This window comes from Exophiala spinifera (assembly GCF_000836115.1).
Source record: "Exophiala spinifera strain CBS 89968 unplaced genomic scaffold supercont1.1, whole genome shotgun sequence".
Classification (NCBI taxonomy): Eukaryota; Fungi; Ascomycota; class Eurotiomycetes; order Chaetothyriales; family Herpotrichiellaceae; genus Exophiala; species Exophiala spinifera.
In genome coordinates, this window is record NW_015622513.1 from 3,574,487 (window position 1) to 3,602,230 (window position 27,744).

General features: G+C 52.1%; 8 protein-coding genes across 8 annotated transcripts; 4 read left to right on the plus strand and 4 right to left on the minus strand.

The window, feature by feature from the left end:
- Positions 1 to 224: 224 nt before the first annotated feature.
- PV08_01309 (uncharacterized protein) lies at positions 225 to 1,714 on the minus strand (the record flags this gene model as incomplete). The annotated part of the gene is made up of 2 exons (XM_016375671.1): positions 225 to 1,361; positions 1,412 to 1,714. The coding sequence occupies 2 exons, from the start codon at positions 1,712 to 1,714 to the stop codon at positions 225 to 227; spliced, it is 1,440 nt and encodes a 479-aa protein (XP_016240947.1).
- A 513-nt stretch (positions 1,715 to 2,227) lies between these two features.
- PV08_01310 (uncharacterized protein) lies at positions 2,228 to 4,618 on the minus strand (the record flags this gene model as incomplete). Its single annotated transcript, XM_016375672.1, has 2 exons — positions 2,228 to 4,426; positions 4,556 to 4,618. The coding sequence occupies 2 exons, from the start codon at positions 4,616 to 4,618 to the stop codon at positions 2,228 to 2,230; spliced, it is 2,262 nt and encodes a 753-aa protein (XP_016240948.1).
- Positions 4,619 to 8,933: 4,315 nt separating this feature from the next.
- PV08_01311 (uncharacterized protein) lies at positions 8,934 to 12,007 on the plus strand (the record flags this gene model as incomplete). Its single annotated transcript, XM_016375673.1, has 2 exons — positions 8,934 to 8,963; positions 9,026 to 12,007. 2 exons carry the CDS (start codon positions 8,934 to 8,936, stop codon positions 12,005 to 12,007), a joined length of 3,012 nt encoding a protein of 1,003 aa, XP_016240949.1.
- Positions 12,008 to 13,259: 1,252 nt separating this feature from the next.
- Positions 13,260 to 13,631, plus strand: PV08_01312 (uncharacterized protein; the record flags this gene model as incomplete). Its single annotated transcript, XM_016375674.1, has 1 exon — positions 13,260 to 13,631. One exon carries the CDS (start codon positions 13,260 to 13,262, stop codon positions 13,629 to 13,631), a length of 372 nt encoding a protein of 123 aa, XP_016240950.1.
- A 1,305-nt stretch (positions 13,632 to 14,936) lies between these two features.
- On the minus strand, positions 14,937 to 17,875 carry PV08_01313 (uncharacterized protein; the record flags this gene model as incomplete). Its single annotated transcript, XM_016375675.1, has 2 exons — positions 14,937 to 17,645; positions 17,801 to 17,875. 2 exons carry the CDS (start codon positions 17,873 to 17,875, stop codon positions 14,937 to 14,939), a joined length of 2,784 nt encoding a protein of 927 aa, XP_016240951.1.
- Positions 17,876 to 18,928: 1,053 nt separating this feature from the next.
- On the minus strand, positions 18,929 to 20,884 carry PV08_01314 (uncharacterized protein; the record flags this gene model as incomplete). Its single annotated transcript, XM_016375676.1, has 1 exon — positions 18,929 to 20,884. The coding sequence occupies one exon, from the start codon at positions 20,882 to 20,884 to the stop codon at positions 18,929 to 18,931; it is 1,956 nt and encodes a 651-aa protein (XP_016240952.1).
- Positions 20,885 to 21,160: 276 nt separating this feature from the next.
- Positions 21,161 to 22,333, plus strand: PV08_01315 (uncharacterized protein; the record flags this gene model as incomplete). The annotated part of the gene is made up of 1 exon (XM_016375677.1): positions 21,161 to 22,333. The coding sequence occupies one exon, from the start codon at positions 21,161 to 21,163 to the stop codon at positions 22,331 to 22,333; it is 1,173 nt and encodes a 390-aa protein (XP_016240953.1).
- Positions 22,334 to 22,999: 666 nt separating this feature from the next.
- Positions 23,000 to 26,941, plus strand: PV08_01316 (uncharacterized protein; the record flags this gene model as incomplete). The annotated part of the gene is made up of 1 exon (XM_016375678.1): positions 23,000 to 26,941. One exon carries the CDS (start codon positions 23,000 to 23,002, stop codon positions 26,939 to 26,941), a length of 3,942 nt encoding a protein of 1,313 aa, XP_016240954.1.
- Positions 26,942 to 27,744: the final 803 nt, after the last annotated feature.

Here is a 27,744-nt window from a genome sequence, read left to right on the forward strand (position 1 = left end):
GAATGTGGGATACAAGCAATCCGACTTTGACATTGCAAATCTTTCACCCTTGGGCGATTGCGCCGGTTGACACGAGGTGGTGAAGTCTATCTCACCACGGGCGAATGCACCAATGAGCGCGTCCGGCATCTGCTTTCCAGAAGAAAGTGGCCAACTGGAAATCCATGTGACTTCGCAGGTGAATGCCTGACATTCCTGTGGCCGACCGTACCGTGATATCACTGTTACAAAACCAGCGCCAGCAACATCGAAACAAAGGACAACCGGCTAGCTCCTGAAGCCCATGCAGGTCCGATGCTGCCTGCTATGTTTGTAGCCGTTGACGTACTTGTCGAGGATGATGTTGGTGTTGGCCCAGGGATTTTCGCACCTGAGGCTCGTGTGATTAAATATATTTCGCCGGAAGCATCTGAGGAGACGTACAATCGTCCGTGCGAATCGAAAGCCATTCCAGCAGGCCGAAAACAACTGTGGGGGCACTTCGAATTGTCCTGGTTGGTCAACACATCTCGTGCTGCATCCTTACTGTCAAGAGAGTCCTCGGGTTCTCCATTACGGTCAAATGCCACCACTGATACCATGTACCCTACGGGTAGCGTCCGATCCCAGCTACCGTGGAAGGTTATCCATGCCTCGGTACCACTGTTGTTGAACTTGATATCGAGAGGTGCCATATGTGCCTGGAAAACCAGGCGAGCCGGCTCTTGTTGAGCACAATACGTATCTGTTTGGTTCTTGTTGTGCGAAGCTGGAGATGCATCGACCGCATACTGGCTACCGACGGTCAGGTTGCCGTTGTCAGGGAGTTCGTCGACTCCCCATGCAGAGAAACACCATGGATAGCCAAAATTCCCTCCTTGAGGAGCGTATTCCTTTCCGTCAAGATAGCCAAGGAAGTTCAATTCTTCCGCAGGGTTATCCTCGTGGATATCGACTCCCATCCGTGTCAATTCATCGGCCGAGTTTTCAACGGTGTAAATGCCGCCGCTTTCAGGATGCTCTGCAACCCCGACATCATTCCTCAAACCCCAACCAAGACGAAGTCCATCGACATCGAAATCGTACACCCCAGTACGATTCGTCAAGTTGAAGGCTTTGACCTGCGAGTGACCAGATTCCAAGCTGGCAGCGTCAATATCGATATTGGAAGTGCTACCCCTCGTCACCACAAGCATTCCAGGCGCCTTCCGAGACAGAAGTAGAGTTCTCGTCGTGTGGTCACTAGTTGTCATGTTGGCCACAATTTGTGCCTGATTCGATACTGTTCGAGCCGACGCATCATAGCTCCAAGAGTAGACAGCTCCAGCCGACGACGCATATAGCGTTCCACCATCGTCGGACATTTCGATGCCGTGATTGAGCTAAGATGCGTCAGCGATTGTAAGGTATCCTCATGGTGTGTTTTCCATACATCCAACCTGGAAGTCAAATCAACAGATGATCTTACGGACATGCAGCCACTATTCTCATTCAGCGTATGAGCGGAGACTACGCCTCTTCCTTGTTCCACCACCAACAAATTCCCGGCATTGTCAAGGAGAAGGCCTCGGGGTTTAGACAAGCCAGTTGCGACAACTTGCACATGAAAGCCAGACGCGACAGAGGGCTTGATGACCCCTGAAGGCGCAGGTCCACAAGTTGATGAGGATTTTGCGAGTGACGACAGGGACAGGAGGGCAATAAGGGCCGTCAGGAAGACGGATCTTTTGCTCATTGTCAGTCCACCGATTAGGACCGGGCTGTCTGGCAAGTTCAAGGAGGCCACAAGAAAATCCTGCGAAGGGAGGTACGATGGATGTGAAAGGACATGAGAGAAGCTGGACGCGACAGCATGATACCTGTATTAACAGCAGAGGTCTTCCAAGGATTATGATAACACCATAACAACAATGACTTCATGGTACATGGTTCTTCCCAGAAAGTCGCCCCGTTACTCCTTAGTCTGAAACAGGAATCTTGGCCGGGACACGGTGTTTTTCCGATGATGCTCCGCAGCCTCACAGATAATCCGCCCCTGGGATGGAACGGAGTGCCCTAGCAATCAGCAGTGTGGCCAATGCTGCTGAGCTGTATTGCACACTTGAATGATCGACGGCAGCAGATTATTAGCTGTTACGTGACTACACCACAAGAGACTAAGACCTTTATATAGCAGATGGACGGCGTACAGCGAGGGAGCAGGTTGGTATGTCAATTCTGCCTGTATCTACGAGCTGTGAACGGTGTCTCAATGAGCTTGAACGACCCCAGCTTCGTTTGCCTGCGCTAATATCTTCTTCTTGTAAGCATTTACATCACCAGGGAATTTTTCAACCGTGCCTTTGTCGCACACCCACAAGCTGGTGCATACATTCTGCAACATCGTGACGTCGTGACTGACCATCAGAACACCTCCCTGGAATTGCTGCAAAGCAGTCGAGAGAGCATCCATAGCTTCAATATCCAAATGATTGGACGGTTCGTCAAGCACAAGAATATGTGGATTTGTCAGGGATAAGCACGCAAATGCGACCCTCGATTTTTGACCACCAGACAGAAGCTCTAGCTTCTGCAGCCCTGTCATCCCAGTTATACCAAACGCACCGAGATGACGACGGTATTCTTCGTCGGTTTTACCAGGGTAGGTCTTTTGCATGAAGCCCACGGCGGAAGTGTTCATGTCCAGAGCGTCCACATGGTGTTGAGCAAAATAACCAACGCGGAGACGTGGATTCTGCGAGATAAGTCCAGTGGTGGGTTGTAGCTGTCCGGTCAGGAGTTTCAGTACCGTTGTCTTACCTGCACCGTTGGGCCCAACGATGCCAATCCGGGAATCGAGTTGAACATCCAGATCAACTCCATGCAGAAGAGGTTTCTCCTTGGTGTATCCAAAAGCAACGTCGGTCATCTGAATAATGGGGGGTGACAGCTTTTCCACGTCTGGAAATTTGAAGTGTACTGAATACTCGGCCTCTGGAGGCTCAAGTACTGGCATACGTTCCAGCTTCTTGATCCGTGACTGTGCTTCTGAGCTTTTCGCTGCATTGTAGCGGAACTTGTCAATGAACGCTTGCAAATGAGCTCTTTGTGCCATCTGATTTTCATATTCACGCTTGGCATTCTTTCGGCGCTCTTCCTTTGTCGCATAGAAGGAGTCGAAATTGGCTCCTTTGTAATAGTCCAATCGTTCAGAGTGTTGGTGAATGATATCGGTAGCAACCTCATTCAAGAATGCTCGGTCGTGGGAAACGACCAGAACCGTGCTGGGGTAAGTTTGGAGGTAATTCGACAAGAAGGTAATTGACGGCACGTCCAACATGTTGGAAGGTTCATCCAACAGGAGTAGATCAGGCTCGCAGAATAGTGCTCTGGCTAGTGCTAATCTCATGCGCCAACCACCAGAGAAAGTCTTAGTGGCATATTGTTGACGCTCTGGAGAAAAGCCCAAGCCAGCCAGTATACTCGCAGCTCTGGATTCTGCTTTATCCGATTCCATCTCGCTGAGTTTCGCTTGGATATCGCCCAATGTGGTGTCGAGGCCGTCCTTTTCTTTGTCCAGCCGAGCTGCATCTTTCGACGTATCAGCCATTGTCGATCTCTCGCTCTCGAGGGCTGCTAATTGCTTGCTGATTTTGTCTTGCTCAGCTAAAAGGTGTTTCCGCCATACATCGGCGTCAAGGACAGCTTGGAGAGCTGGTGTGTCATCTCCCAAAATCTCTTGTTCAACGTGGAGAATTGAGATATGAGTAGGAATGGCAACTTCACGTCGACTCAAGGCACGAAGCAATGTAGATTTGCCAATACCGTTCTGACCAACCAGACCGTACCGTCGGCCGTATGCCAGTGTTAGAGAGGTATCGGTGAGAATACGCTTGCCAGAAATAGACACGTCAATCCCATCAACCTTGATGTCTTTGCTCTTTGATTGTGCATCGGATCCCAGCTGGAGTGGGTTGACTGCCATGAAGAACTCTTCGTAGGACTGGGTGCTGTCAGGCTGATCTAGCAATCGTGATGCTTCATATTCCACGTTCTTCATAATCTTCTTGTCTTGCTTCGCTCGAATCTTGCGCTCAGCTTTTTCGAGTTTCTTCTTATCTACCTTAGATTCCACCTTGCGAGCGTTGGCAGCCTCTAGGTCTATGGCACCACTGGTCAAACCCAAGGTGGACGAGATATTCCGCTGTGAGCTGACTTGAATGGTCTGCTCAAGCTTTTTGGCAGCAAATGGCATCTGCCTCCGCTCTGGATCAACTCCATTGGCATCTCCCAACCTGGCGATAAACTTTTCAATCAAGTTTCGAATGGCAGCTTCGTTCTGCTCCGAGAAATTGCCTGAAGCAGAGACCAGGAGGGCAGTGATTGTCTCCAAAGCTTCGGCGAGGGGAGACTGAGCAGATGGATCTTCATCGGAAAAATAAAGCTTTGATGCATGGTTGAGATAACCCTAACAAGAAGTCAGTTGGGAGGTCACATCAAAAGCACGTTTGTCAGCCCTGCCAGACCCAGGCTGAGAATCTGATAAACAATTCTGAACTAGTGCGTGATACGAGAAGACGCTAGAATAGGTACTTACCACGGAGTATTCTGAGAGGACTTGGTCAATATTGGGAATCTGAGCTTGGATTTCGGACTCCATTCTGCAGGGTCAGAGGTTTGCTCCGAGCTTGTGAGGTTAGAATTGGTCGGACGTAGTCCGTATCGTGAGCAGAAGCACAATCGCGCAACCTTAGCGGACTTCCAGTCTCGAGTCCTTGGTCCGGGAGCGGAGCGGCAACAAGAGACTGTTTGAGAGGATCTGCGAAATTGCAAGGGAGGTGGGATTCGGTGTGGCGAGGCTAGCCAGGACAACCCGGTCCTATGCCTTACTGGAACCGTTTGGAATTGCGGTATAGCATATCTTGATGACGACCGGCGGAGTCTGTGACCTGAGGTGACTGCCGCTCTCCTCTTCTTGTCCGTGTGATCCTGTGGCTTGAGATAATCTCGTGCTGTTCAAGTGGTTGAACGATATTGCGCATCCGACCGTGAAGTTTCAAGACCCGAGGTCTTGGCGAACTAACCAGGCCTGGACTAGAGCATCAGCACTGCTGTCGGCGTTTTTCCCTCTATGACGAGAAGTCTGGAGACTCTTGTTGACCATCAGCTTCAAGTTAGCGCGTGGGACTATGTACGCGTCGTCCTTCTCGTATGCAGGATTCTGCAGCATGACCTGCTTCACTACGGTAAGAGGACTTTTGCAGGGAGGCCAAGCAAGACATCGACGCAGCTAGCCATTCCCTTCGCGGCATCCCTCCACGTTACCACCGGGGTCACGACGCACATTCAGGGAAGATGCATCGCCTAAACTTGCACTAGAAAAAGTGCGGGCGATCCGGAAATCCTGTCCAGGCTGCATCTGCCAAAACCACGTTAGATGCAGTCGACTTTGGATGCCTGATCTGTTGACTTGAAACGTGGAAAGATAGATTCTTAACCTGGCAGCGCTTGGAAGCTCCTGTGTTCGCCATGTTGCAGGTATTACTTCTCTCCGCTGCAGCTTTACACCAGTTCACACTTGATGCAAGTTGATATATTCAGCCACGAATCCAGCATGCATCAATGAGACTGGAAATCGAGGATTACGTGGGTTTCATCGATAACGTGTCAGATTTGAACGTTACGACAGCCCTGGCCATGTACAATACCAACCTGAGCGTTCATCGGTTTGTGCATCTCGCTCTTACGAAGTTATCTATTATATACACGCGAATCAAGCATCGAGAGGGCTTTTCCTAGCTGCACCTATACCTAGTGTTGACCGTATGGATAGGTCTCAGACCCGGTTTGATCTTTTAGGCAAACGACATGTTTTCAAAGGCAACAACGACCTTCGCAACTGTTCACCGGACCTGATTCAGGTGTTTACCAACATCCCAGCCGTTGCGGACGTTGTGGAAGGCCTCCAAAACCCAAAACATCCCCGCATTCACCTGGTTCAGTTGGGCCAGGTGCAGCCCCTGCCGCTCTCCTGCCGCTCCCCTGCTGCCCATGAACATCATCAATCAGGCCTCCTGGAACGTTCATACACATGTAGTCGTGTTTGCAAGCATGGGTGAGTTCCAAATATGGACCGCTTGACATCGATCTTATCCTCTGGCACAATGGAGAGGCGCGTGTCCAATTTGCCCAACGGCCGAATGAATCACGAGCGACTGGAGATCCGCTGGGCACCGTCAGTCTGGCTACTGGCATGCGGCTGGAGTTCGAATGACATCCCACATAAGTCCGAACCTTGAGCCGGTGTCCATGCCGCACCAGCCGCTGCACACAATTACAGAAGCGGTGTCTGATCACGTCTACTGCTTGTCCAGACGATCCAACGTTAGGTCTGACGAGTGTTACCCTACAAGAAGCTGCTGGCGTTTGTGATCGGCGTGCTGCCGTCTCCGTACTCTGAGCAGTTTTATCGTTCGTTCTTACCTGTCATGCAGGCCACGATGAGCAGATCAGAGAAGAACGATGTCCAAGCGGTAGAAGGCCGATACCTCGCATTAGCTTGGACCACCTGTTTGGGCTAGATCCACGCAGGCGAGACGCGACGTCGACGCGAGATCTGACTCTGGGCGTATCACATCTGGCCGCTTTGGCCGATGATTCCGTCATTCCAAGCCTCACCGTATTATTGTGGCGTCTGCAGTGCCCTGTTTACAGAACATGCCACCTCCACAGCACCACTAGCTTGTCGTTTAGACAAGCGGCCGGCTTCAGATCTGACAGCCATTCGGCTTGCACTATTCCTTCAGACCGAACTTTTCGCGTCCCCGCCTGGTCTCGTTCGGCTTTCAGCATTGGGCAACTATCGACAACAAAACCAAACAACGTTGCCGGACTGCATGTTTTTGTTGTTTTGCCCGGTCCCAGAAACGGGCGTTGGAGGATCGTGAGACACCACCACCCGCGGGCATGTGTGGGCTGGCGGATTCCATGTCAGCAGATGCTGATGCGTCGACCTAATCCTTGTTGTCCGATTGACCAGCTTTTACGTACATGCTCGTCGCGTCCAGTCCAGCTCAATGCCGCGTTTCACGTATGCGGTTCCTCGCTACTGCACATCCAATCTTGCTTCGGTTCCTTGCCTCGGATCTATCTCCAAGCCTGGGGTTCATCAGCTCTGTCCAAGCAGCGTGTTCTCAACTTCTCAGAACATGGTGAGAGGCTCTAATGCAGGCATTGAGTCATGGTGATATTCATGCGGTGGGACCCAAGTCAATGATTGATAGCGAACGAGTCGGTCGCTCCTGATCTTCTGAACGTGTACGGAATATAGACTATGCCAGAAGGAACGAATGTACAAGGATCAAGCTTGTTGTGCTCTATCAAATGGAGTGTCTGTATTCGGGAGAGTTGAAACCGCCAACAAGCCCTGCAAAAATCCTTGCTTACCCACCTCTAACTTCTTAAGGCGCTCTCTTTATTACGAGGGACAACCCGGTCGCAGGCTCAGCTGGTGGCACGAATAAACAGAAAACTCGTGGATGCATGTCTCACGCTGGGGGAAAAGGTTTCCAGACTGCTTCTATGCGAGAAGCATCCCTAGCTCTTAGCCATCCTCAATGTTAGCTCCCGTGAAAATGATAAAATCCTTCTCTACGACATCGAAAGGGTAACAGCTGGCGGGGACGAGAAACAATACCAGATGATTTGACCTTCATCAACCGTCAACTCAGTGTTTCTTTGTTCGCACAGCTGGACTTGTTTGATACCTGAGTACAATAACAAGCGCGGTAGCACCACATCTGCTTGGGAGCAAACCGGAGGACAATGGGCCTGACAATAGCAGTGACATGCCCGTTGTACCTGTACCTGGCCGTTAATGATTTGTGAATCGGCACCGTGCAGGTGAAGCGCAGAGGTCCCAGTGCTACCATGGGCGATTCGATAGCCTGCTAAATCTAGCCACGGAGGCCCAAAACAACTCGGGCGTTGACGCCATCATTTCCTTAGAGTTTGTTGTCCATGTCACAATCTTGCCTTGCTCTGTGCGTGAGGGTGACAGGCTGGGGGTTGGTCTGCCCCCGGCCGAGGATGCCGGTTGATATTCTGACAGGACTACTGTACTGTGTACAGCACTACAGTACCATGACTGTACAGACGTGGCTGCAACTAAAACAGGACTTACTGTGCAGTGGTGAGTGGAGGTGTTGAGTGGGTAGAGGAGGTTGTGGCAGGCATGGTCTGTAATGCACGATTGCACTGGAAGACGGCTGAGGCGATGATCGTAATAGCAATCAACCAACTGTACGTTGACACTGCAAATCTTCGTCGCCCACCTGAATTTAGGTGCCAACTTAGCCCTGCGAGCCTCCACGCACCAGATGGAGCAGCACCTAAACTTATTGCCTTTTTATTACCTCGACAGGCCCAGGGCCGATGTTACTAGTGCTGCCCGTCACCCGAGATTCAGCACCCCAATAGGTACCTAACTAACTAGTGGCCATCTGCAGCTGGCGCTCGTTTGTTGTTTGCGCTTCTCGCCATCGACTACTGCCGTACACTGACTGCGCTCGAAGTCCAGCTGGGATCTCTCCTCGCTGAAACTCTTTCTGTCTCCAGACACACCCATCCTTCCGCTACTCTATTCCTTCCCTTGTGCCTTGTGCCTTGTGTCTTCTTGTGTACGTTGTCTTGCCGGTGGCCTCTGCCTGGGTACTTGCAAACCCCTCGTCGTCCTCTGCATTGCCTCTCTGGCCTGCGTCTCCGTCACGTCTCCCTCAGCCCGCGTCAAACATTGGGACACGACACCCCTTGCGTTTACAGGCCTTCTGGAATTGTCACGTTTTCGGGAACGACGCTCCTCGCATCCCGACAAGCCCTGCCACTGATGGTCAACCCGCCATGAGGAAGGTCCGTTCCATCAGCAACCAGAACGGCTGGGCTGCATCGTCTCGAAGGTACACGGCCAATCCAGCATGATGGAGTACAGTCAAGAGCACATTGCAACAGTAAGTGCACGCTTTTGGCTTATGGACGGAAATCGTCTAGGATGTGCTGACCTCGTTCTTAGCTATGTGCCGTTGGCACAGTCGGCATTGCAGCGGCAGGCCTGGCATTGGGCACGAGCGATGGAGAGTCCTACCTTATCAAGCCTGGCAAGAGGAAGGCTCCTGGCTCGAGTGCGGCAACAAGATCTCCAGTCTCTCCCGAGCTCCCACTCAACACGCGTCCGAAAACGTCTCAACCTTCACAAACTCCATCTGCGCTTTCGGGAAGAATCGAACGCCGGCTCTCGGCGTCACTCCTACGAAGAAGGACGTTCTATTCAAACACACCGTCCGCTGCCGCTACCGAAAGTATCGGAGCCGTGTCTCGTGAGAGCTCTGTGAGCAGGCATTCCATATTAAGGCCCTGGACGTCCGATCGCGACTCGTCCACGGAAAGAAGAGAAGCGACACCCAGTTCATCATGGTTGAGACGCATCTCAAGCCTCTCGCGCGGCAGAAACAGCAGTCCCGCATCATCTTCTTCACGATTAGACGAGTCTCCCCACACTTCACGACCATCCTTCAACGAACTTGACCGGCCTAACAAGCTTGTCAAACGGAACTCTTCCAGACTCATCCTTCAGTCTGACCGTGAAACGCCTGCCTTGCTCCGACGGCCGGCGACGAGCCACCAGAGGTCTGCCACATTGTCCGGGCCCCCATACACTCGACCGTTGACAACAGAATCTGTTCTGGAGACCGAGGCTGCGCGATATGTATCGAAAGCACCATCCTGGAGACCTTTTTTCGATTCGGGATACGCAAGGAAGAGGTATTCCTCGAATGGACAGCGGGAAGTTCATGTTCGCACTGTATCAAAACCCCAATACCCACCTACTCTCCTATTGGGTACATCTGTGACTCCTCGGGAAATTCATGACAGTCAAGACATTCGGCCAGAACCTTTCTCGGACCCTGTAGTACCGTCTGGGACTCGACGACATAGGATGCGTCGTCCTATGGGTTCAATCAGGCGGGGACTTCCCCAACGTCATTTTACTGACCCAATAGTCCGAGTCAGTAAAGATGAAGCCTACGGCAACATCGTACCTCCAACTGGCTTTCCAGGCCTCTCTCCAATGTCGAATATATCCGATTTTGACATCGACTTACCTATTGGCACGCCACAGATCACGTCTAGCCCCCCTTCGTATGGTCCTCCGCAACACCGCTTTACTGTGCAGAAGAGGATGTCGGTCGCTCCCTCGGATCCAACCACAGCAAGCTCCGACAACGATACCCGAATATTTACGGACGATGACTCGATGGATTTCCACAGCGACACTGCTTACGACTCTTTAGCTACACGAGCTACGGCGAGCAGTCATTCTGGCTTTCGCCAGCCCAAGATAGAGACCATTTTTGACGAGATGTCGGTTGATCAACAATCTCCTACGGCTTCCGGTATCGAAGATTTGATGCAAAAGGTTGCGTTGGATGACTTTTCTGCACATTTAGGCTCTGCACGTCGTCTGCCTCCTAGTGCGAACCTGGGCATCGGTATTGAGGGTCTAGAGGGGCCTGAGACAGCGAGAAACGGCAGCCCCAATCAAGCATCCACTCCGGTAAAGGATCCCTTGGCTGAGACGGAGGATTTCGTTTCAACACCAGTACCTAAGAAGCCGAACCGCATCGCCGCCAGACTTGATTCGTCTCCTCCTTCTATCAGTTCTTTCGGTGGTGTTCACAATGCCGAGCCTAGGCTACCTCGAATGATGGATCTTGACGAAGAGGACATCGATTGGTCACCCAAATCCGACGGTCACAAGCTCGAAACTGGTGATATTGCTGCTCCGAACCAATTCCAGTTGGGCTTTGACCAAATGCTTGAAAATGACTTTGATGAGCAGCAGTCGATAAAACGATCGTCGATTTTTGACTGGTCAGAACATCAAAAGATTGGAAGTGACCAATCTGATGGGGTCAGCCCGAGGCCGAAAACTGTTCACGGTAAGCATGGTAACAACCTAGGCCGCAGCAGAGCATCTGGACGTAAGAGCAATGCAGCTATGCACTTACGAAGTCAGAGCGTGCCAGTGAATCGAGACAGCTTAACGGAAGCAGATTTGCCATCTTCTGCCTCTAAGTTCGGCACCTGGGCCCTCGGCACAAAACCGGTCAGCGAAGAATGGAGCGACGACTTTGAATTTGACGATGTCGACGAAAATGAGGAAGTGGTGGAGGATCCAATTGACGACCAGGCGAGGAAGCGAGAGTCTTTACGTAGCAGCGTCCGAGTTCCTCAGTCGATCATGGACCGTCAACAGAGCGTGCACATTCAATTTGGCCAAGTCAGGGATTTTATGCTTCTGGTAGAAGAATTGAAGCGGTTACGTGTTAGAGGCACAATGTTGGGTCTAGTCAACAGCCATTCACGACAATTGTGGGAAGATGCCGTCAGCATCATCGATCTTGCAACGGTCAATGAAGACGAAGACGATGTACCTCGCCCCTCTTCGCCCGGATCTTCAGATACGTTTGGTGAGGAAACGCCACCTCAAAAGCGTTTAACGGAGGACGACACTGGAAGGTTCGAGCTCGGGCGAGGACCGAATCGCCGTTCGATCTCGAGTCCTGCCACACCCCCGTATGGACGATCTCGTGGTGAAAGCCTTCAAACCAAAACCTTTTTGCAGACCATTCACCAAAGTCGGAACGGGGTTGAGTCATCACCAGTACCAGCGATTAGGGAAAAGCTGCCATTTGACACTCAAGATCTGAAAGATCTCGTGATAAGAGCAGGGGTTATTACGCGGGCCTTGAAAGAGATTATTCGAAAGGCAGAAGGGGTGTCTCTAAGCCCTGAGAAACCATCGGCACAATTCCAAGATCCTGTATTCCGCCAGATCTTCAACCCACCCGACTCCTCGCCCAGCCCGGGTTTCAAGAAGCCCGGCCTCCCAAAGAGTAGAAGTGCAAATAGCTATCTGGATGGGGGTGGACCATCGACGGACCATGACCTTTCATCGCCTTTGAGCTTCACAAAGGTTGTTGAGGCCAATTGAGTGCGGCATTCTATGGACTTTTTCCTTTCTTTTTCCTCTTATGCAGGATTGTACAGTACGACGATACGGCGTTCATGAACCAAAAAGCCCCTTGGGAGCACAATCGCTCGAGAGCGATGCATTGGAAGGCGTCTCTCGAATTTAGCATCTTTTTCTTGCGGCTTGGGCGGACTTTGGAAAAGAAACAAAAAGGGAAGGGAGAAAGCGCCTCGTAATACGTGGGATGATAACAATGAGGTGGCCTGGGTATGAGTGGCATTTATCGATGGCTTTTGACGATTCTCCGTGGGGTCCCGAAACTGGACTGAAAGCCAGGGACTAGACATTGATGGAGAGCTGTCTTCCCATTCTCTCCATACACATACATGATTGCAAGATACTGGCCACGATACACAAACGCAAGGCCGAGCAACAAGCACAAAATCCGTTTAGCATTGGGCCTGGGATTGATCTTAGGTCTGTCGAGTTGATTGACATGCACGGCATTGGAATGGATTGATTATTGCTTTCGTTTGTGTGCTTTGAGATCATACCTACCTGTAGGTCGTGAGTCAGTCTTGAATGGCCCCCTACTTTTCTAGGTAGATAGCGGGTATCATGCATCACACAGCCACCATGAAATAGGGTATATGATGTAGCATTTTGTTGTAAGCTGCTGTTTGGCTGTTAATGATGATAATCACGTTTTGACGAGCATTGAATCTACCCACCTCACGTACCGTTCTTCATTTACGAGGTACCTCACATATTAACGTATCAGAATACGGAGGATCCTTAGCTCAGCAGGTACCTTATGTACGGTGAATCTTTAGGTGCTGCATGTACTTGTACGGTCGAGGGGAAGCTTCCCAACTCCAATTTTGTCTTGGCGTTCTGCAGTTCGGGTGTGAAGTTCAACCTCACCGCAGTCTCAACGGTGTGTTGATTGACCCTTGGACTGCTTCCACTGTCACCTGCTTACTCTTAACCGCTTTTTTGTGGGTGGGAAGACATCCAGGTGAAGCCGTATAAGCTTCCTGCAGCCTCGATAACCAAATTAGGTGGTGCACCGACCTGGGCTTTGCACGCTTCTTATCTACCGCTCCCGTCGCCATCCTCTCAGCACTCCTTCACGTTCCGATTGACATAGACTGCCTTTACCGAGGGGCGGGCGGACGATCTCCGGACTCACATCATCATACTCGGAGGACACACTCTCTGGGTGGAAAGGAAAAATAGATTCAGCCCAAGTTGGTGGTCACAGATTCATACAATGTTCGCGCGCAGCCTTCCACGCCTTGCGGCGCGCAGCTCGCAGACGATCCTGTCCGCGACGTCTCGACCAACAACTACAACAACTAGGATTGCCCCACTCGTACTCGCCACACGGACACCGCTGCGTCTCGCGAGCACGCACTCAGCGGGACACGACGACCACCACGGAGCAGCGGCAACAGGAGGAGACCACGGCGCCCACCACGGCGGAGGCCACGACGACCACTTTGATCCTCCTGCTGGATGGCTCTGGGGTGAGCGGCCGGGTGAAAAGTACGAAAAGGAAGGTTGGGAAGGACTCGCGTGGGTGTTTGTCGGGTGTTGGGTCGTTGCCATTGCGGCGTATACGATGAAAGAAGATACTTCGTAAGTTTTACCTTTACACTTTTCCCTCATTCCCATGTTTCCCCCTCTTAGCCCGACGTCCACCTTCGGCAACTTTCTCTTTCCCTCCCTCTCGCTTTCCCCCGGTCTATTTCCATGTGTCAGTGTGTGTACGTTTGCTGTTGGGATGATGGTCGCTAATGCTGCTTCTCTGGTTGTTCACAAACAGGATACAAACTTGGGCTCTTGAGGAAGCGAGACGACGATTAGAAAAGGAAGGGTTCTATGATGAGTCGTCGAAATAGATTGGTCGCCAGTACGCAGTGCAAACATACGCATCCAAACACAGTTTCATACTCAACACCTGTACTTTTGACACTATCATCACGGATCCGACCCAAAAACAAATTAGATTCTTGGTTGATTGTTACATCGTCACATTATCACGCTAATGCTCCTCCCTGCGCATGATATGAAGTCACAAATTTGGCCGACAGCTGGGTAAAAAAGGGAATATTGCACCGTCCGTCAAACAACACCTTATGAGTGGAGGGAGGTGGAGCGGGAGCGGGAGAGGGACAGGGAGAGTACAGTACAGTGCATGGAAGCACAGTCGTGCAAAGCAAAGCTTACTCGTTGAAATTGATGTGGGCACTTTTTCATGTCGTTTTCTTACTCTTGCTCTTGGTCTTGCTCATGGTTATTTCTACTGCCTCACCTCCCTCACATGCCTACCTGCCATCTGTTTTCATCTCTCCGTTTTTGTCCTGTGGTCCGGTGAGCCAGGAATGTCTGCGAGACCCACAACTACTGCTGCTGCTTGAGTATCTGGTTCAATCTCCCACCCCCGTTCTCCTCCCTTCATCTATCCTGTAGCACTACTCCCTCGTCCCCCCCTATAGCTCTTGAGATTCCACAATCCCCCACAAATGAGGAAACTCGAAAGACACCGGGTGATAACGTACGTATTGTATGTGCGTGACCCTCGACAAGTCTCATGGCATCCAGAAACGGAGAAAAAGAGACTGGGAGACGGGTGGAACGCATTCAACCCCTCTCAAAGGATACTACTACACTTTCTGGTACAGCAGTCTTAGTGGTGGTGGTAAGGACCAGGATATCCAAAACCCCCTCTTCCGACTTTGGACGGAAGCGCCACAGTAGTCGAAACAAGATTTGACTCCGTACGTTCATGCTGGGAAATCGCCGTGTCATGTGGTGGGCAGAAGCAGAGCAACATCCTGGCTTGCTTCGGGTCGAGTAAGAAAATGTCCATGGGTCGGTAAAAAATGATAAATGGTCAGAAGACAAAAAGTCGTGACGACGACCAAGGTAGACAGAGGCAAGCAAATCACTTCAGAAACACATCTACGCCCACTTCGTTACTCCAGCCCGAATTGAGGTCCATCTCGTTCCATGCCTTGTCGACGTCGATCTCGAGAACTCCGCTTCCGTTCGGTACATTCTTCGTGTCGACACTGACGGCATCTTCGGGGATGGGCTTGCCTTGGATCATGACCATCATGTCCTCGACCTTGCGCGAGGCGGACTGAACATCGGACAGCCAGATTCCAAGCACCCCGAGAGCCTTTATTTGGACGTGGATCTTCAACCGTGTTGACCCTGACCGGTGGTGGACGTCCGCGTCGGACTCGTCCTCGGCGGGCAAACTGAACCTGGATTCGATGATGGCGCATGCGCCGGTAAACTTGCCGAGCAGTCCCAAAAGTGCGACGTCGAGCTTGGAACCCGACGGCAAGGTGAAGGAGTGCACGGGAAGAGCACTCCACACGTCGTACCCGCGTATGGGCAATGTGCACTGCAGAAGACCGTCCGGTCTGATCGGGTCCGACGGATGGATCGGAGCGGTGATGCGGCGAGAAACGTGGGAACGCACCACCCACTTCTGCTCCGAAACTCCCCCCGAGTCCGGGGCGTTGACTCCGGGGAATTTGGTGATGGGAAGGATAAAGCTGAGGGTCGATTCGGCGATGTTGAACACACCCAACAGACCGGTCCCGACGGCCGATCTGCCGTCGTAGGCTCCGATCTTCAGCACGCCCCGTTCGTCGTACTTGTCGTAGACTCCCATGGTCTTGCCGACCGTGCTGGGCCGGAGGATCACAGTCTGGCCTCTCGGGTTGAGGGCCGTCATCTGGTGGATCAGGTTCACGTCGTGCTCTCCCGGGGTGTCCGTAATGTAAATGGGTCCGCCGGAAAGACAGCGGGCGGCGGCATGGAACCCGCTGTACGGGTGGCTCGATTGGAACATGTCCCAGTCAGGCAGGACATTCAGGTGTTGGACGAAGAGTGCGTTGTGCGCGTTGACAAAGACATGCCAGGCGTGAGAGGTGGGGACGTCGGGGAAGAAGTCGTCGCTGTTCCGAAGCATAATCCGCGGCGTGGTCGTAGGTAGAAAGCTGTGGTAGAGGATCTGAGGAATCATGGACATGCAAGAGATGGCTTTGCCTGCCAAGTGACGCAGATGGGCTTGCGTCCACGCCGATTGGTACGTGTTGGTGAAAGACTGACGGTCGGCAGTGTCCGCCAGGAGGTCCAAGGAGAACTGGACATCGGTCTTTACTCCAGTCACGCCGGCGTTGGCCAGAAACCGGTAAAAGTCGTCGTACATTCTATGGATGTCGTCCGGGTGGACCACGAGTTTCCGGCCAGCCATGGGCGTGCCTTGACGAAAGTTGACTTCGACGGTCTTGTAATTTTGCGCGATCTCGCCCTCGGGTGATATGCAGCCCCAGTACCCCAGGAGTGCGTGCCACACTGCCACATCGCGGATGGCAGGATGTGTGTCACGGATCTTGGATACCGCTGCCCTCAAACCCTCGGGGAAACCGAGGGGGTTTGCTTCGAAACTTTTCCACCCCCGGTTGAACTGGTGCGTCTCCCCTTGCGTACCATCCAGCGATTGCCAGTTATCATCGATGATGAGGGTTGATATGTGGATCTTGTTTTGAGCGAGAGAATCCAAGCCTGCCATGATCTTCTCTGCGTTGAGGTCTTGGCCGAGGGAGTTCCAGGTGCAATAGGCCAGGCTGTCGTACCATGACTCCAACCATTGTGGCGTCGCGGGAGGATCATCCGTCGTGTTCTTGTTGCTGTTGACGAGTACCGTATCCGAGTCGACTGATTCCGCTCGAATATTTCCTGGCAGTTGATCGAGTTGTTCTACTAGCCGACTATAGGCCATCGATTGCCGGACCAGTTTGCGCGCCTCGTACATGACGGCGGAATTTGCAAGCTCAAACTTCCATGCCGAAGCCGCCAGAACCTTGAATTTTCGGTCCTTGCCAGAGTCGTTCCTCGCCTCCACCACAATCTCCCCACTCGGGGAGGATCCGAACTGAGTGAGTACCTCATCGACGCCGTTGATGGCCAACAGCACCACGTGTAAACCATCTGACCGCAGGAACGAGAGCAGAATTGCCGGTTCACTCAGGCGAAATAGGGTATCTCCATGTCGTGGGGCCAACCACGGTTCCCATATCCGCACAAGACCAAACCATCTGCTAACTTGGGTCACCCGACCGAGAACAAGTGATTCTGTTTTAGCATTTCCTTCTCTGGGGGTGGGAATTGGATGAGAGGATTCGATTGTGTACAGTCGGGCGTCCGGGGTCTCGCTGGGAGTCTTTCTTATGACCCAGCCTCCACCAATCTCAACTGGGTAGGCCCCGAGAAAGTTCGGATCGATGGGAGGTTGTAGAATGAGTTCTCCGTCTTTGATGCCAAAGTTGTGGTAGACCCAGGACCAGTCACTGTCCGGATCGATCCGATATCGAATGGTGAACGGAACCCTCCGGCCTTTGTAGGTCTTGTCCGGTGAGACATAAGGACTGTCGAGGTCGCCGGAAAAAGTATATCGATAATTGGAACTTGAAGTGTCGTCATGAAGCACGGCGGGTGTGTGGTCGACCAATTCGAGTTCCAGGGCTCGCCAGGGCGCTTTGACGCCGGAATAAGCGCCGAAGTCATACCATATCGATACTTCCCACGGCCTCTGGGGTAGAGATGTCGAGGACTCAAGGACGACGGTAAAATTGAACTATGGTTTCGGTTAGCAGGGAAGAAATCCATGGAGACGTCATTATGCATGAGTGACGATTAGAAGGGTTGCGTAGATGCTGGGAGGGGGGGGGAATGAGAACATCGTCTTCGGCGGAAAGGTCCAACATAAACCAAGACAGAGCGTATACGTACTTTTCCCCGGGTCGGAGACACCACGGTTACTTGTGCCAAGGGAGGGTAGACGGCCAGCTGGGCAAACAGGGCCATCTGAGCAGGTCGAAAGAATTTTATCTGGGTAGGTTTTGGCGAAGGATCGGAGAGAGGGAGAGAAGAAGGAGGAGGAGGTGGGAAGGGAGAGGGATTGTGGGTAATGAACGACATGCGACCACTGTACGGGGACGAATATGCATGAGAAAGGGAATCGATGAGGAGGGTATCAGTGGCTGTCAGAAGACAGTGGTTCTGTAGGCCGTAGTCGAATATGGGAAATGATGTGTTCAGGATGTCAACGAATCCACGGCGTTATCGACGGGGAATTGAGGGAGACGAGGATGACGGTGATGGATAAGGAAGGATAGCCAGAGAATAAGGTATCGAGATCGATGGCCAGGGTACGAGTATCGTACGACTCAGGCCAGTGCGAGCAGCAACTGAGAGATACTGGCGACAGTGAGCAGATCCTTGTTAAGACGCGGTGAGGCTCTAGGCTGGATGAGGAAAACAGTGGGCGCCGAAGACATGTACAGACCCAGGACAGCACAGATACGTAGGGTGTTTGGCATAATTTTACAAAGGCTATTTCTACGAGTTGCTCGATCTCCCAGTGGCTTTCGATAGTCGTGCCTTGAATCCACCTGGAACCCATCGCTTTACTTTTGAATTTGTATGCCGCCGCGGCTGTAGGATCCGGCCAGCAGCCAACTGCTGGACGATCGTGGCTCCTCTGCAGACCTACGAGCACAACAAGTACCTGCTGGACTCTTTGCGGCGACATAGGACAGTACATGTACAAATGACTCGTCCGCTCCTTGAACCGAAGCTCGGTCGGATCTGAGGAGGTGCATTTCCGGGCGACGTGGTGGTGCTTGGGCCAACCAACATCGGTGACGATGCAGTGACTACGATGATTTTGGTAATATCATAGTTTCATTACACGAATAGGTATACAAGAAGACAGCGTTGGGCGTTGGCTTTGGCTCTGCGACGCCCAACGCCAGCGCCAGCAAACATGTGAAGGAATGAATCGCCGATCACGTGTCAAGATTCTATTCATAGATCGGCAACAACAGGTCCAACGCTGCGATCAACGCCGACCAATGTTCAGATGCCATAGATATCCTTCAATTCGTCGTCTTCAGAGGCGGACTCGTTGCCAAGTTCCACTCCACTGTCAATGAACCCCTCCGTTGTATCCGCCCCCTCGTCGCGCGGCAATTGATGCATTAAGTACTCCCTTGGTGCCCGTTCCGCTTTCTCCAGCACGTTTTTCATGTGGGCCTGCACCTCCGGCAGTAATTTCGCTGCACGCGCAATCGTTTCGATGGTGCGATGGTGAGTTGCCCTCACAGTCATGGTCACAGGTTCGTAGTATTCCTGATCAGCTTTCCATTTACTGCCCTCATCGGAAGGTTGGTCTCCCTTGCTAGCAAGGACATCGGAGCCCCGCCGTTCGACGAGAAATGAGCACAGCATTTCCAATCCTCCCTGCCGTAATTCCAATACTGCGTATTCAGGGAAGAGCCAACGATCTGTCGATGCTTGCTGACCACCAGACGGTATGCTTGTGATCTCGAGGACGATGTGTTTGATGATTGGCTCAGTCCGCGGAGGAGGCGGAGGCGGAACTGGCCGATAACCTCCGTATCCCGCTGGACCAAGACCGTGAGGCTGCGGAGGGAATTTAGGTACGCTTCCAGGCGTCGAATTCGAGGGGGATGGCGTTGGACGTGCTTGATGTTGTGGTGTACCATATGTGGACGGATGCGCCGCCACCGGTGCAGGGGACGGGGTGGGAATATGCGAAGTAGGTGCTTGTTGTGGCGTGGGTGGTTTGGACTCGGGCTGAACGGGTTTCGGGCCTCCACCCGCTACTGGGGTCGAAGATTTGCTGTTTGGTGGTTGCTCTGCAGCTTTAGACCGTCGCTCGGCCTCTTGTCGTCGCACTACCTCGTTGAATTCGTCAATGTGAGCCTGGAATTCTTTCAGTTGCTCTGGGGAGGCCTTGGAAGTTGCAACAATCTTCATCAGTTCTTTCAGTTTAGGGTCTGACGCAGCTCTCGCGGCTAACATCTGAATGACAGGATCTGTCGTGGTAGGTCGCCCATTGGGTCCAGGCGGTGGGTTAGTTGTCTTTTGAGGCGGTTGTGGAGGAAGTTGTGGTGTCGAAGGAGACGCTTTCGGCGAAGGTGCAACGGAGACCTGTTTTGGAGGGACTGGGGTGCTTTGCTCTTGTCGAGGCACGGCTTCTTGTTGGGTCGAGTCACCTGGAGGACCGGTAGGACCGGTAGGCGTGGGTAATTTCGCGGGGTGACCAGCGGGAGGTGTTGGCTGTGGCTGTGCCTGCGAAGCCATGTTTGGGACCGGAGGTGTTCCAGTTGGCCTCTGTGAAGGCGGAGGTACTTGGGCCGGCGGTCTGGGAATCGGATGCGACCCAGGTGGTTGGTACATACCATATGGTGGTGCTGGAGGGATCATATGTTTTGCAGTATGTTGATTGGCGTGACGCTGATATAGCTGAGGAGCAGACGGATCTTTGACTGTATAGAAAACGACGTCGAATATATGTGGTTCAATGGTAACCGTCGCACCACCCAACTTCTGCATAGACTTGACATCAGGATTGTTCGGGGGCGCCTCAATCACACCTTTCCTCTTGACAGGCTTGACCCAGTACTTTTTGAAAACGCCTTCACATAGCCACTGCATACGGGAATGATGAAGGGATGCGGCAAGGACAGCGCTTTCGGCGATAGATTGATATTCATTTGGTGATAGGTCTGTCGGTGGCTTTTCTGCAGAAGTTGGCAAAGGCTTGTGAGCCCCAAATCGAGTTGGTAATGCCTCCTCCGTCGCATCTGTTGCTCCAACTAGCTTGACGCGTTTCGTGTATTTGCGTTTCTGGCGCGGAGGCTCGAGAGATGGAGTTGGTGTCGAGGCCTTGCCAGGCGTTGGCGCGGCCACAGGCTGAGCTGGGGATGAAGGTCTTCGTTTGGTGGCTCGAGAATCTCCTCGCTCTCGAGCCGGCAATGTTCGTCTCGGGGGCGCCGGGTCTGTCATTGCACTTGAAGGACAGATTTAGACTACTGGAGCCTGGATTCTCAGAAGGTGCAAAGGTATAGACTGGGAAACACAGTAAAGGATTGCGGCAAACTAAAGGGAAAGTCTAGCGAGATATTGTCGCAGGCTTATCGAAACTCCCCCAGTAGTACTGGCACAGCCAGGTACTGATCAATATTGCAATCAATATGGGGTAGATAACCCTTCTTCAACAGTCTCATTGTGCACTTGCTCCAGCGTTTCTGCATATGCTTCATTCCCATCGATGTATCCTCGATGGCTTTCAACAATTTCTTCCGCAAAGCGTACTGGACTCTTGCGGCCTGCGGCCTTGCATATGCGTTGTTGATCGGGGCCTTGACACATCCTACAGTCCAAAGGAATGCGACTTATGCCCATAATATCAATCCGACATATTTCCAGGATCTGGACAATACTGAGCAATTCGGCTTCTTGCGTCATCAGATTCAGCCCTTTACAGTTACGACCCCAGACAATGTCACGCTCTTTGCATGGCACATTCTTCCCCTTCACCTTTATCGGGGACATGAGCAATCCTTGACATCCCAAGAAGACTTTGGGCTCAAACCGTGGAATGAAGCCAGAAAGACAGAAGGCTTGAGACTGCTGCTAGAGGATCCTGACGCAACCATTGTGGTAAGCTTCCATGGTAATGCGGCTCACCTTGCGTCCGCGTATCGTCCTCCTACCTATCAACAAATCTTGAGCAGCTCGACCTCAGACAAACCTGTCCATGTCATTACTTTCGACTATCGAGGGTTTGGTCTGAGCACAGGCAGTCCAACCGAAGATGGGGTAGTACAAGATTCTATCACAATACTGTCTACCCTCACTGGACTTGGGGCTGATAGCAGCAATGCTAAGAAAGGGGTAGACCCATCTCGGATCATCCTTTTTGGCCAGTCGATGGGAACTTTCATTGCTACTGCGACCTATCATGAATGGGTACTGAGACTTGGACAGGCCCCGTTCAAGGCTTTGGTACTCATTGCCAGCTTCACCTCGTTGAGAGAGCTTCTCGAAAGTTATTCTATCAAAGGAATCACGCCCCCATTACTGTCTCCATTACTTCCCTACCCTCGCCTCCAGCAGTGGATTCTCGGAAAGATCGTGGACAAGTGGGAGACGACGGATAAACTGGCAGAGCTCGCAGCTAATTCCGACGTTGAGCTCCGCTTGACAATGCTGCATGCTCGCGACGATTGGGAGATCCCATGGCGTCAAGGACGCGCCAGCTGGGATAGAGTGCTGCAAGCCGCCTCCAAGGGCGACATTGGCTTCTCCAGGAATCTGGATCACGAAGAGTGGAAAAGCGAGGACGGGAAGAAGCAATTTCAGTGGATGCGCCTTCGACATGGAGGGCACAACAGAATCCCTACCAGTGAACACGCCAAGCTGGTCTTGTTGGGTCTGTTAGACGGAGAGTAACAGGTTTCATTCCTTTATCCATGCCGATTGCGTCCTTTCATTCATACCTGGTATGTCTGGCTGCGACCAAACTGAAATACTCGGACGTCGCAGCAGTCTGTGTGTCGTTTGGCCTCGTGAGTTCTCGGTAGGATACCTGAGATTTCAGATTATAGATTTTCTTTGGTGTAGGGCGAATTCTAGGCACGATCCGTTGGCGTCCGTCGCTTAAGTACAGCCTATTGCTGCCCACCCAGGACTAGTCATAGGTACCCCCGGATGGGTTCGTCCAAGTGCCCTTAGAGAGCCTCACTAGCCCTATCTATAGGCTGTAAGGGTGGACTGGGCCTTCCTAGACCCAACCGCTTCCATTGTACATTGGGCACCTGGATCCCATACTCCATACAGCGGTGGCGCTAAAGAATCCTCCGTCACGTCAACCCTCGGCTCGATCATCATTACTCACCAAAGTTACTGGGAACATCGTTACTAACTCGTACAGGCCATCCTTGCTGTGTGCTGCTACTTTCTTTTAGAACTTGGTCACAGCCCTTCTCGTCTGGTCACACGAGTTGGAACAAACAAACTCTTTCCCAATCATCACTCCGCAATGATCGAAGTGCCGCCAGGGCGCAGCAAGCTGCGATAGCACGACACAAACACCTGCACTCATGGGCAGGTGCCTGGATGTCGACTTCTACTTCGAACCCTCCCAATGGCCCAGCTGCCACCAGGGTCTCCGAAGATCCTATTGACGAGCGCAAAGCATTGCCGCTTCCCACCTTCCATTCTTTCCAAGATCCCGTGAGGGGAGAGACTGCTAGACCACACTCGGTGGCATCGAGCTCTCACAATTTCGCAGACGAAAACCATGATCATGATCACCGCCACCTATCAGAACGATTCTCCTTTGGGAGCAGCATTCAAAGTGATGGATCTAAAGGAAAGGAAAAAGAAAGAGGAAGGAGAAAAGAAAATCTGTCCGCGCCATACCAGATACCGCGGAATTCTGGAGGTTTCCTGCTCGAGCCTATCACGAATGCAAAGGGAGGGTCGCGCCTCTCAGTGACAGCCTCTCGCAGCGACTCTAGAAGGAAGAGAGACAGCACAGACTCGGAGCTGTCTATCTCCAAGCGAAGGTCCAGGAATAATGCCAATCTCAATCCCTCCTTTAAAAGCTCACCTTTGGCCAGCGAACTCAGAGACGAAGCTGTTGTACACAACAAGTCAGCCGGTGGTGCTCTGATACCTGGTACTGACTTTCGGAGGTCCTTGTCTTCGTCTCAACAGGAGCCTCAAACAAATGGGAGCGCGACATCGCGCTCGCGTGATGATGAGGCCCAATCATCTCGTGGTGCGAGCGTTGGATATGACCAGGACTCGGTGCAGATTGTTCAGATGGCACTTAACCTGAGTGAAGGCCGGCGGAGACTGGCTTCGGGTCGACGATACGTATCATTGGATCAAGGCGAACGTCGTGTTGTCTCTACTGCGTCAACGGTTGATCCTAGAAGTACTGTGAAAAGGAAAAGTATCGCTCCCTTTCTAGCGACGAGCAGACAATCCTCGAGAACTGGGTCACCAAAAGCGAAACAGTCCAGTCGCCGACTCGAGTCGAAGGCACCTGCAATGGACGATGATCTCATCGACTTTGACATAAACCTTCCAGACCAGATATCACCAGCTACAATGGCGCGCGTTGAAAAGGCAAAGCTGTACTTTGAACTTGCCCATGAGCATCGACGGCTACTCTCACATCTACCACCGATCCGCAGGCCTGGTGCGCCTGCACCGTCATCTGGAGCTGAGGCCATGCAGAAAGCGTACAACCCTCTCCAATATGTCCGCAACCGCAAATTGCGCATTTGGGAGAAGACGTCACTTGATAGTGAGGCGGATGGTTGGCACGACATAGAAAAGGTCAGGGCCTGGGTAGATGCTGTAATTTCGAGCCATTCGGAGACTCAGCATGATCCCCTAGAGTGCGTTCGTTTGCCTCCCCTGGATCAGAAACCAGCAGCCTCGGATGATCAAGAACAAGACGGCTCCCCGGTTGAGGCAAAAAGTGCCGCTTCCCCAAGGATACAAGACCCTTATTTTTCCAAGCCGACTCGGCCGCGTTCTGACTGGGTCACTCACCCTGCTGATCTCCTCGCAGACGCATATTGGCTAGAGCAAGGCTTGAACAAGACCAAGATCCAAGACCGTGACAATAACCTGATATACCCTCCAAACACTCATTTCAGATTTTCTGGTTGGCGAAACGAAACTCCTGTAGAAATTCCGTCTACACTACGGCAACAGCACTCCCCTACTCAACAGGATGTGGAGTCAGGGGGCCCGGATGAGGTTCCTCCCTCTGCTTTACCAGAGCTTCCCACATTCAAATCTGCCCACCATAAGCACACGCACAGAAGCAAATTCAGAGGGTCTCTACCGGCCAAGGAGTCAAGTAGTTCGAGAGAACGGTCACGCATCCGGCACAAACTGTTCCACGATAGCGAGTCTGATGGATCGGAGTCATCGTCCTCGGAACATAACAGTACTGACCGTGGGCGTAGGAGGCTCAGGCGCAAACGGCTACACTCTCCCCTCGGTAAAGGAACAGACGCACATCGCAGCGACTCACCCTCTAAGCATTCTCCCCACGTCAACGATTCTAGTCAGCCGTCGTCGACCTTGAACTCGAAGAGATCGTCTGTTGATCACTCGGCCCTAACAAAGATGCTTAAAATCGAAAATCTGAAAAAGGCTTCACCACTTAGTCGATCACGCCACAGGGACGAACTGTCCCGTCCCACCTCCATAAAGATTCCAACTCGTTCAAGTCTAGACCAAGAACAACCCCGACGAGTGTCAAGCGAATACGATACTACCACTGCTCAGAATTCACCTGACGTGCCGCAGTGGCCAAGTATTGCAATCAACCTTTCACCTCCTCCGAGTCGAGGATCATCTCCAGCAAGGAAGCATATGTCCTCGATCCTCCATCCGTTCCACAGCAAGCAGGATTCGAAAGACGTTGAGCACATCAGCGCTACTGACTTTGCGCATGCTCCACAAGCACAGCCAAATCAATCTGCAGGTGAGACCAAACATCAGTCGGAAAGTAACGGTTCGCGTGGCACTAGTCCGATGACGAGAAGCCTGAGTCCGTTTTCAAAACCAGGAACCGAATCCACGCACACCGACGACTTTGGGGGGTTGCTCTCAGGCGATAGCAAGTCCACTTCCATAAGCAAAGTCACCACCCGCTCAGCAGGTACTGGTGGAAGTGATCATTTCAAGTTCCGCGGGATCTTCAAAGGTGGTCGTATCGCCGAGCTTGTTGGAAATGAAGTGTCTAGAGTCGGGGATTTCATCTGGAAGCGTGACCCTCCTCCGCCTGATCATCGGCACCATATGTCGATATCCGACTCAAGTCTTCGCTCATACCGTGGTTCAGACTCGGAAAAGGAGACGGGTATCAATGGCATCGTCATAAAAACACCCCCGCCCATGCGCCCACTATCAAGGTCATCTACTGTATCAAGCACCAAAAGTGAACGACTCTTGCCCACAACATCGCGAATTAGCCCAATGGAGAATGGCCGTCCTCAGTACAATAATCCCAACCTCCCAAGCTTCGTATCACCCTTTCAAAGGGATAAGGAACAGCAGCAGAGGAAGCAAGCATTGTCTCCTGGCACAGATGGCATCAGGAGCGATAGTACAGACCATATCTCCCGCCTTGCAGTGCAACATAGGTCCTCGTCTCGTTCGCCGCGCCTTGCTCGATTGTCTCTTCCTAAGCTCGACACAGGGAATACGATCTCTCCGAGCGAATTGGAACGGAAGCAGAGCTACGGGTTCGGGGCGGCTATTGACTTGAGTCGATCCCGAGATGCATCGGAGCTGTTGAACACTGCTCTCGGCTCTACGACAGGTTTGACGGGTCTCCACGGCAGTCGATCTGCTGGCGACCTGACCCGTGTTCCAACGACTTCGGAGGAATCCGAAAGTACCGGGACCTCCTGGCGCGACATCGGTCGTGCCGAAGCGCTCTTGTACAGCTCGGCGGTAAAGGCTCGAGAAATTGGTCGGCGTTCGGAAGAGGAAATGCCTGAACTGCCCAAGTTCTTTCTCGGCACCCTCAATCCTGTGGAGAAAGACTTGTGCATGACCCAACGCCAACGGTGCAAGAGGCGGGAATATTATATCATGGCCGCCAAGAATATCATGAGGAATTTGGACCAGCACTCTGCGGTGTTTAATGAGAAACTCCAGCTCTTCAGTTCAGAGGTCGCACCTCGTCTCCACATGCAGTTGCAGCAGTTGGAGGATATGATTGAAAACAGGATGACGCCACAGATCCGGACGACGGCCGACCACGCAGGGGAACTCGGTATGAAGTTGACCACGACAAGTACTCTTGCGGTGAAGGAGTTGAATGATTCGATTGAGAAGGCCATGAGAAATAGACGAAGAGGTCCAATTAGGCTTTTGCGGTTATTGTTATTCGCCGGCATCGAATGGACCGTGGTTAGTTTGCTATGGTTGATTTGGGCTATTGTGTCCATTGTGCGCTTGGTCACCGGTACATTTCGAACCATTGGTTGTGTGGTCAAATGGCTACTTTGGATCGATTAAGTGAGACTGGGTAGTGACGATGATGGCTTTTTTTTCTCTCTTTTGATTTTAAGATCTTGTTTTCTTTTTACATATCAAAGTGGAGCGACGCGAACAATCGTCCTGGTTGCGCTGACGTTATGTTTTACATCTATGCGCCGAGCGGTTCAGAATGCATACATAGCCCATGTACGTACCTAATGGAGTGAGTACACCCTGAAGGACGGAGCACGAGGAAGGTGATTTTGGAAGTGCAGGTTGGTTTTGCCCAGCGAGTGATAAGAAAGGCGGGCTCCCCCCCCCCCCCCCCCCCCCGCCCAAAAGCCTCGCACCGAACGTCGCGCTGGGTCGATGGTCGATGGCAAACTGGCAGGTGGTACAGTAAGTACCACGGTGTAATATTACTCTGCTGCATCGACGAGCCGCCAGGAGGTTTCCACCTACAAATCTATCCTTTTTGGATCCTCCCGAGACCGGCCAAGTAGTTACCTAGTTAATTACCTCGTCAACTACGTTGGAACCTACAATACCTCGATCCTCGAGCAGGATTCAGCACAATGTGTGTATTTTTCTGGCTTCCACGGTTTTCGAGGGGTGTGTAACAAACAACACCTCTTTGCCGTTTCCCGTCCATCATGACGAGAGAGAGAAAGAAAGGAAGGAAGGAAGGAAGACGGGACGGTGTACATGAGCACGAGGGGGAGAAAAAAAAACCAACGTCACGCGCAATGTACGTTACTTCAAAGGTAGTTCTCCTGCTATCTATCTGTCACACAGACAGACCTGCAACCGAACAAAAAACCATACCAAACAAAAACCCTACG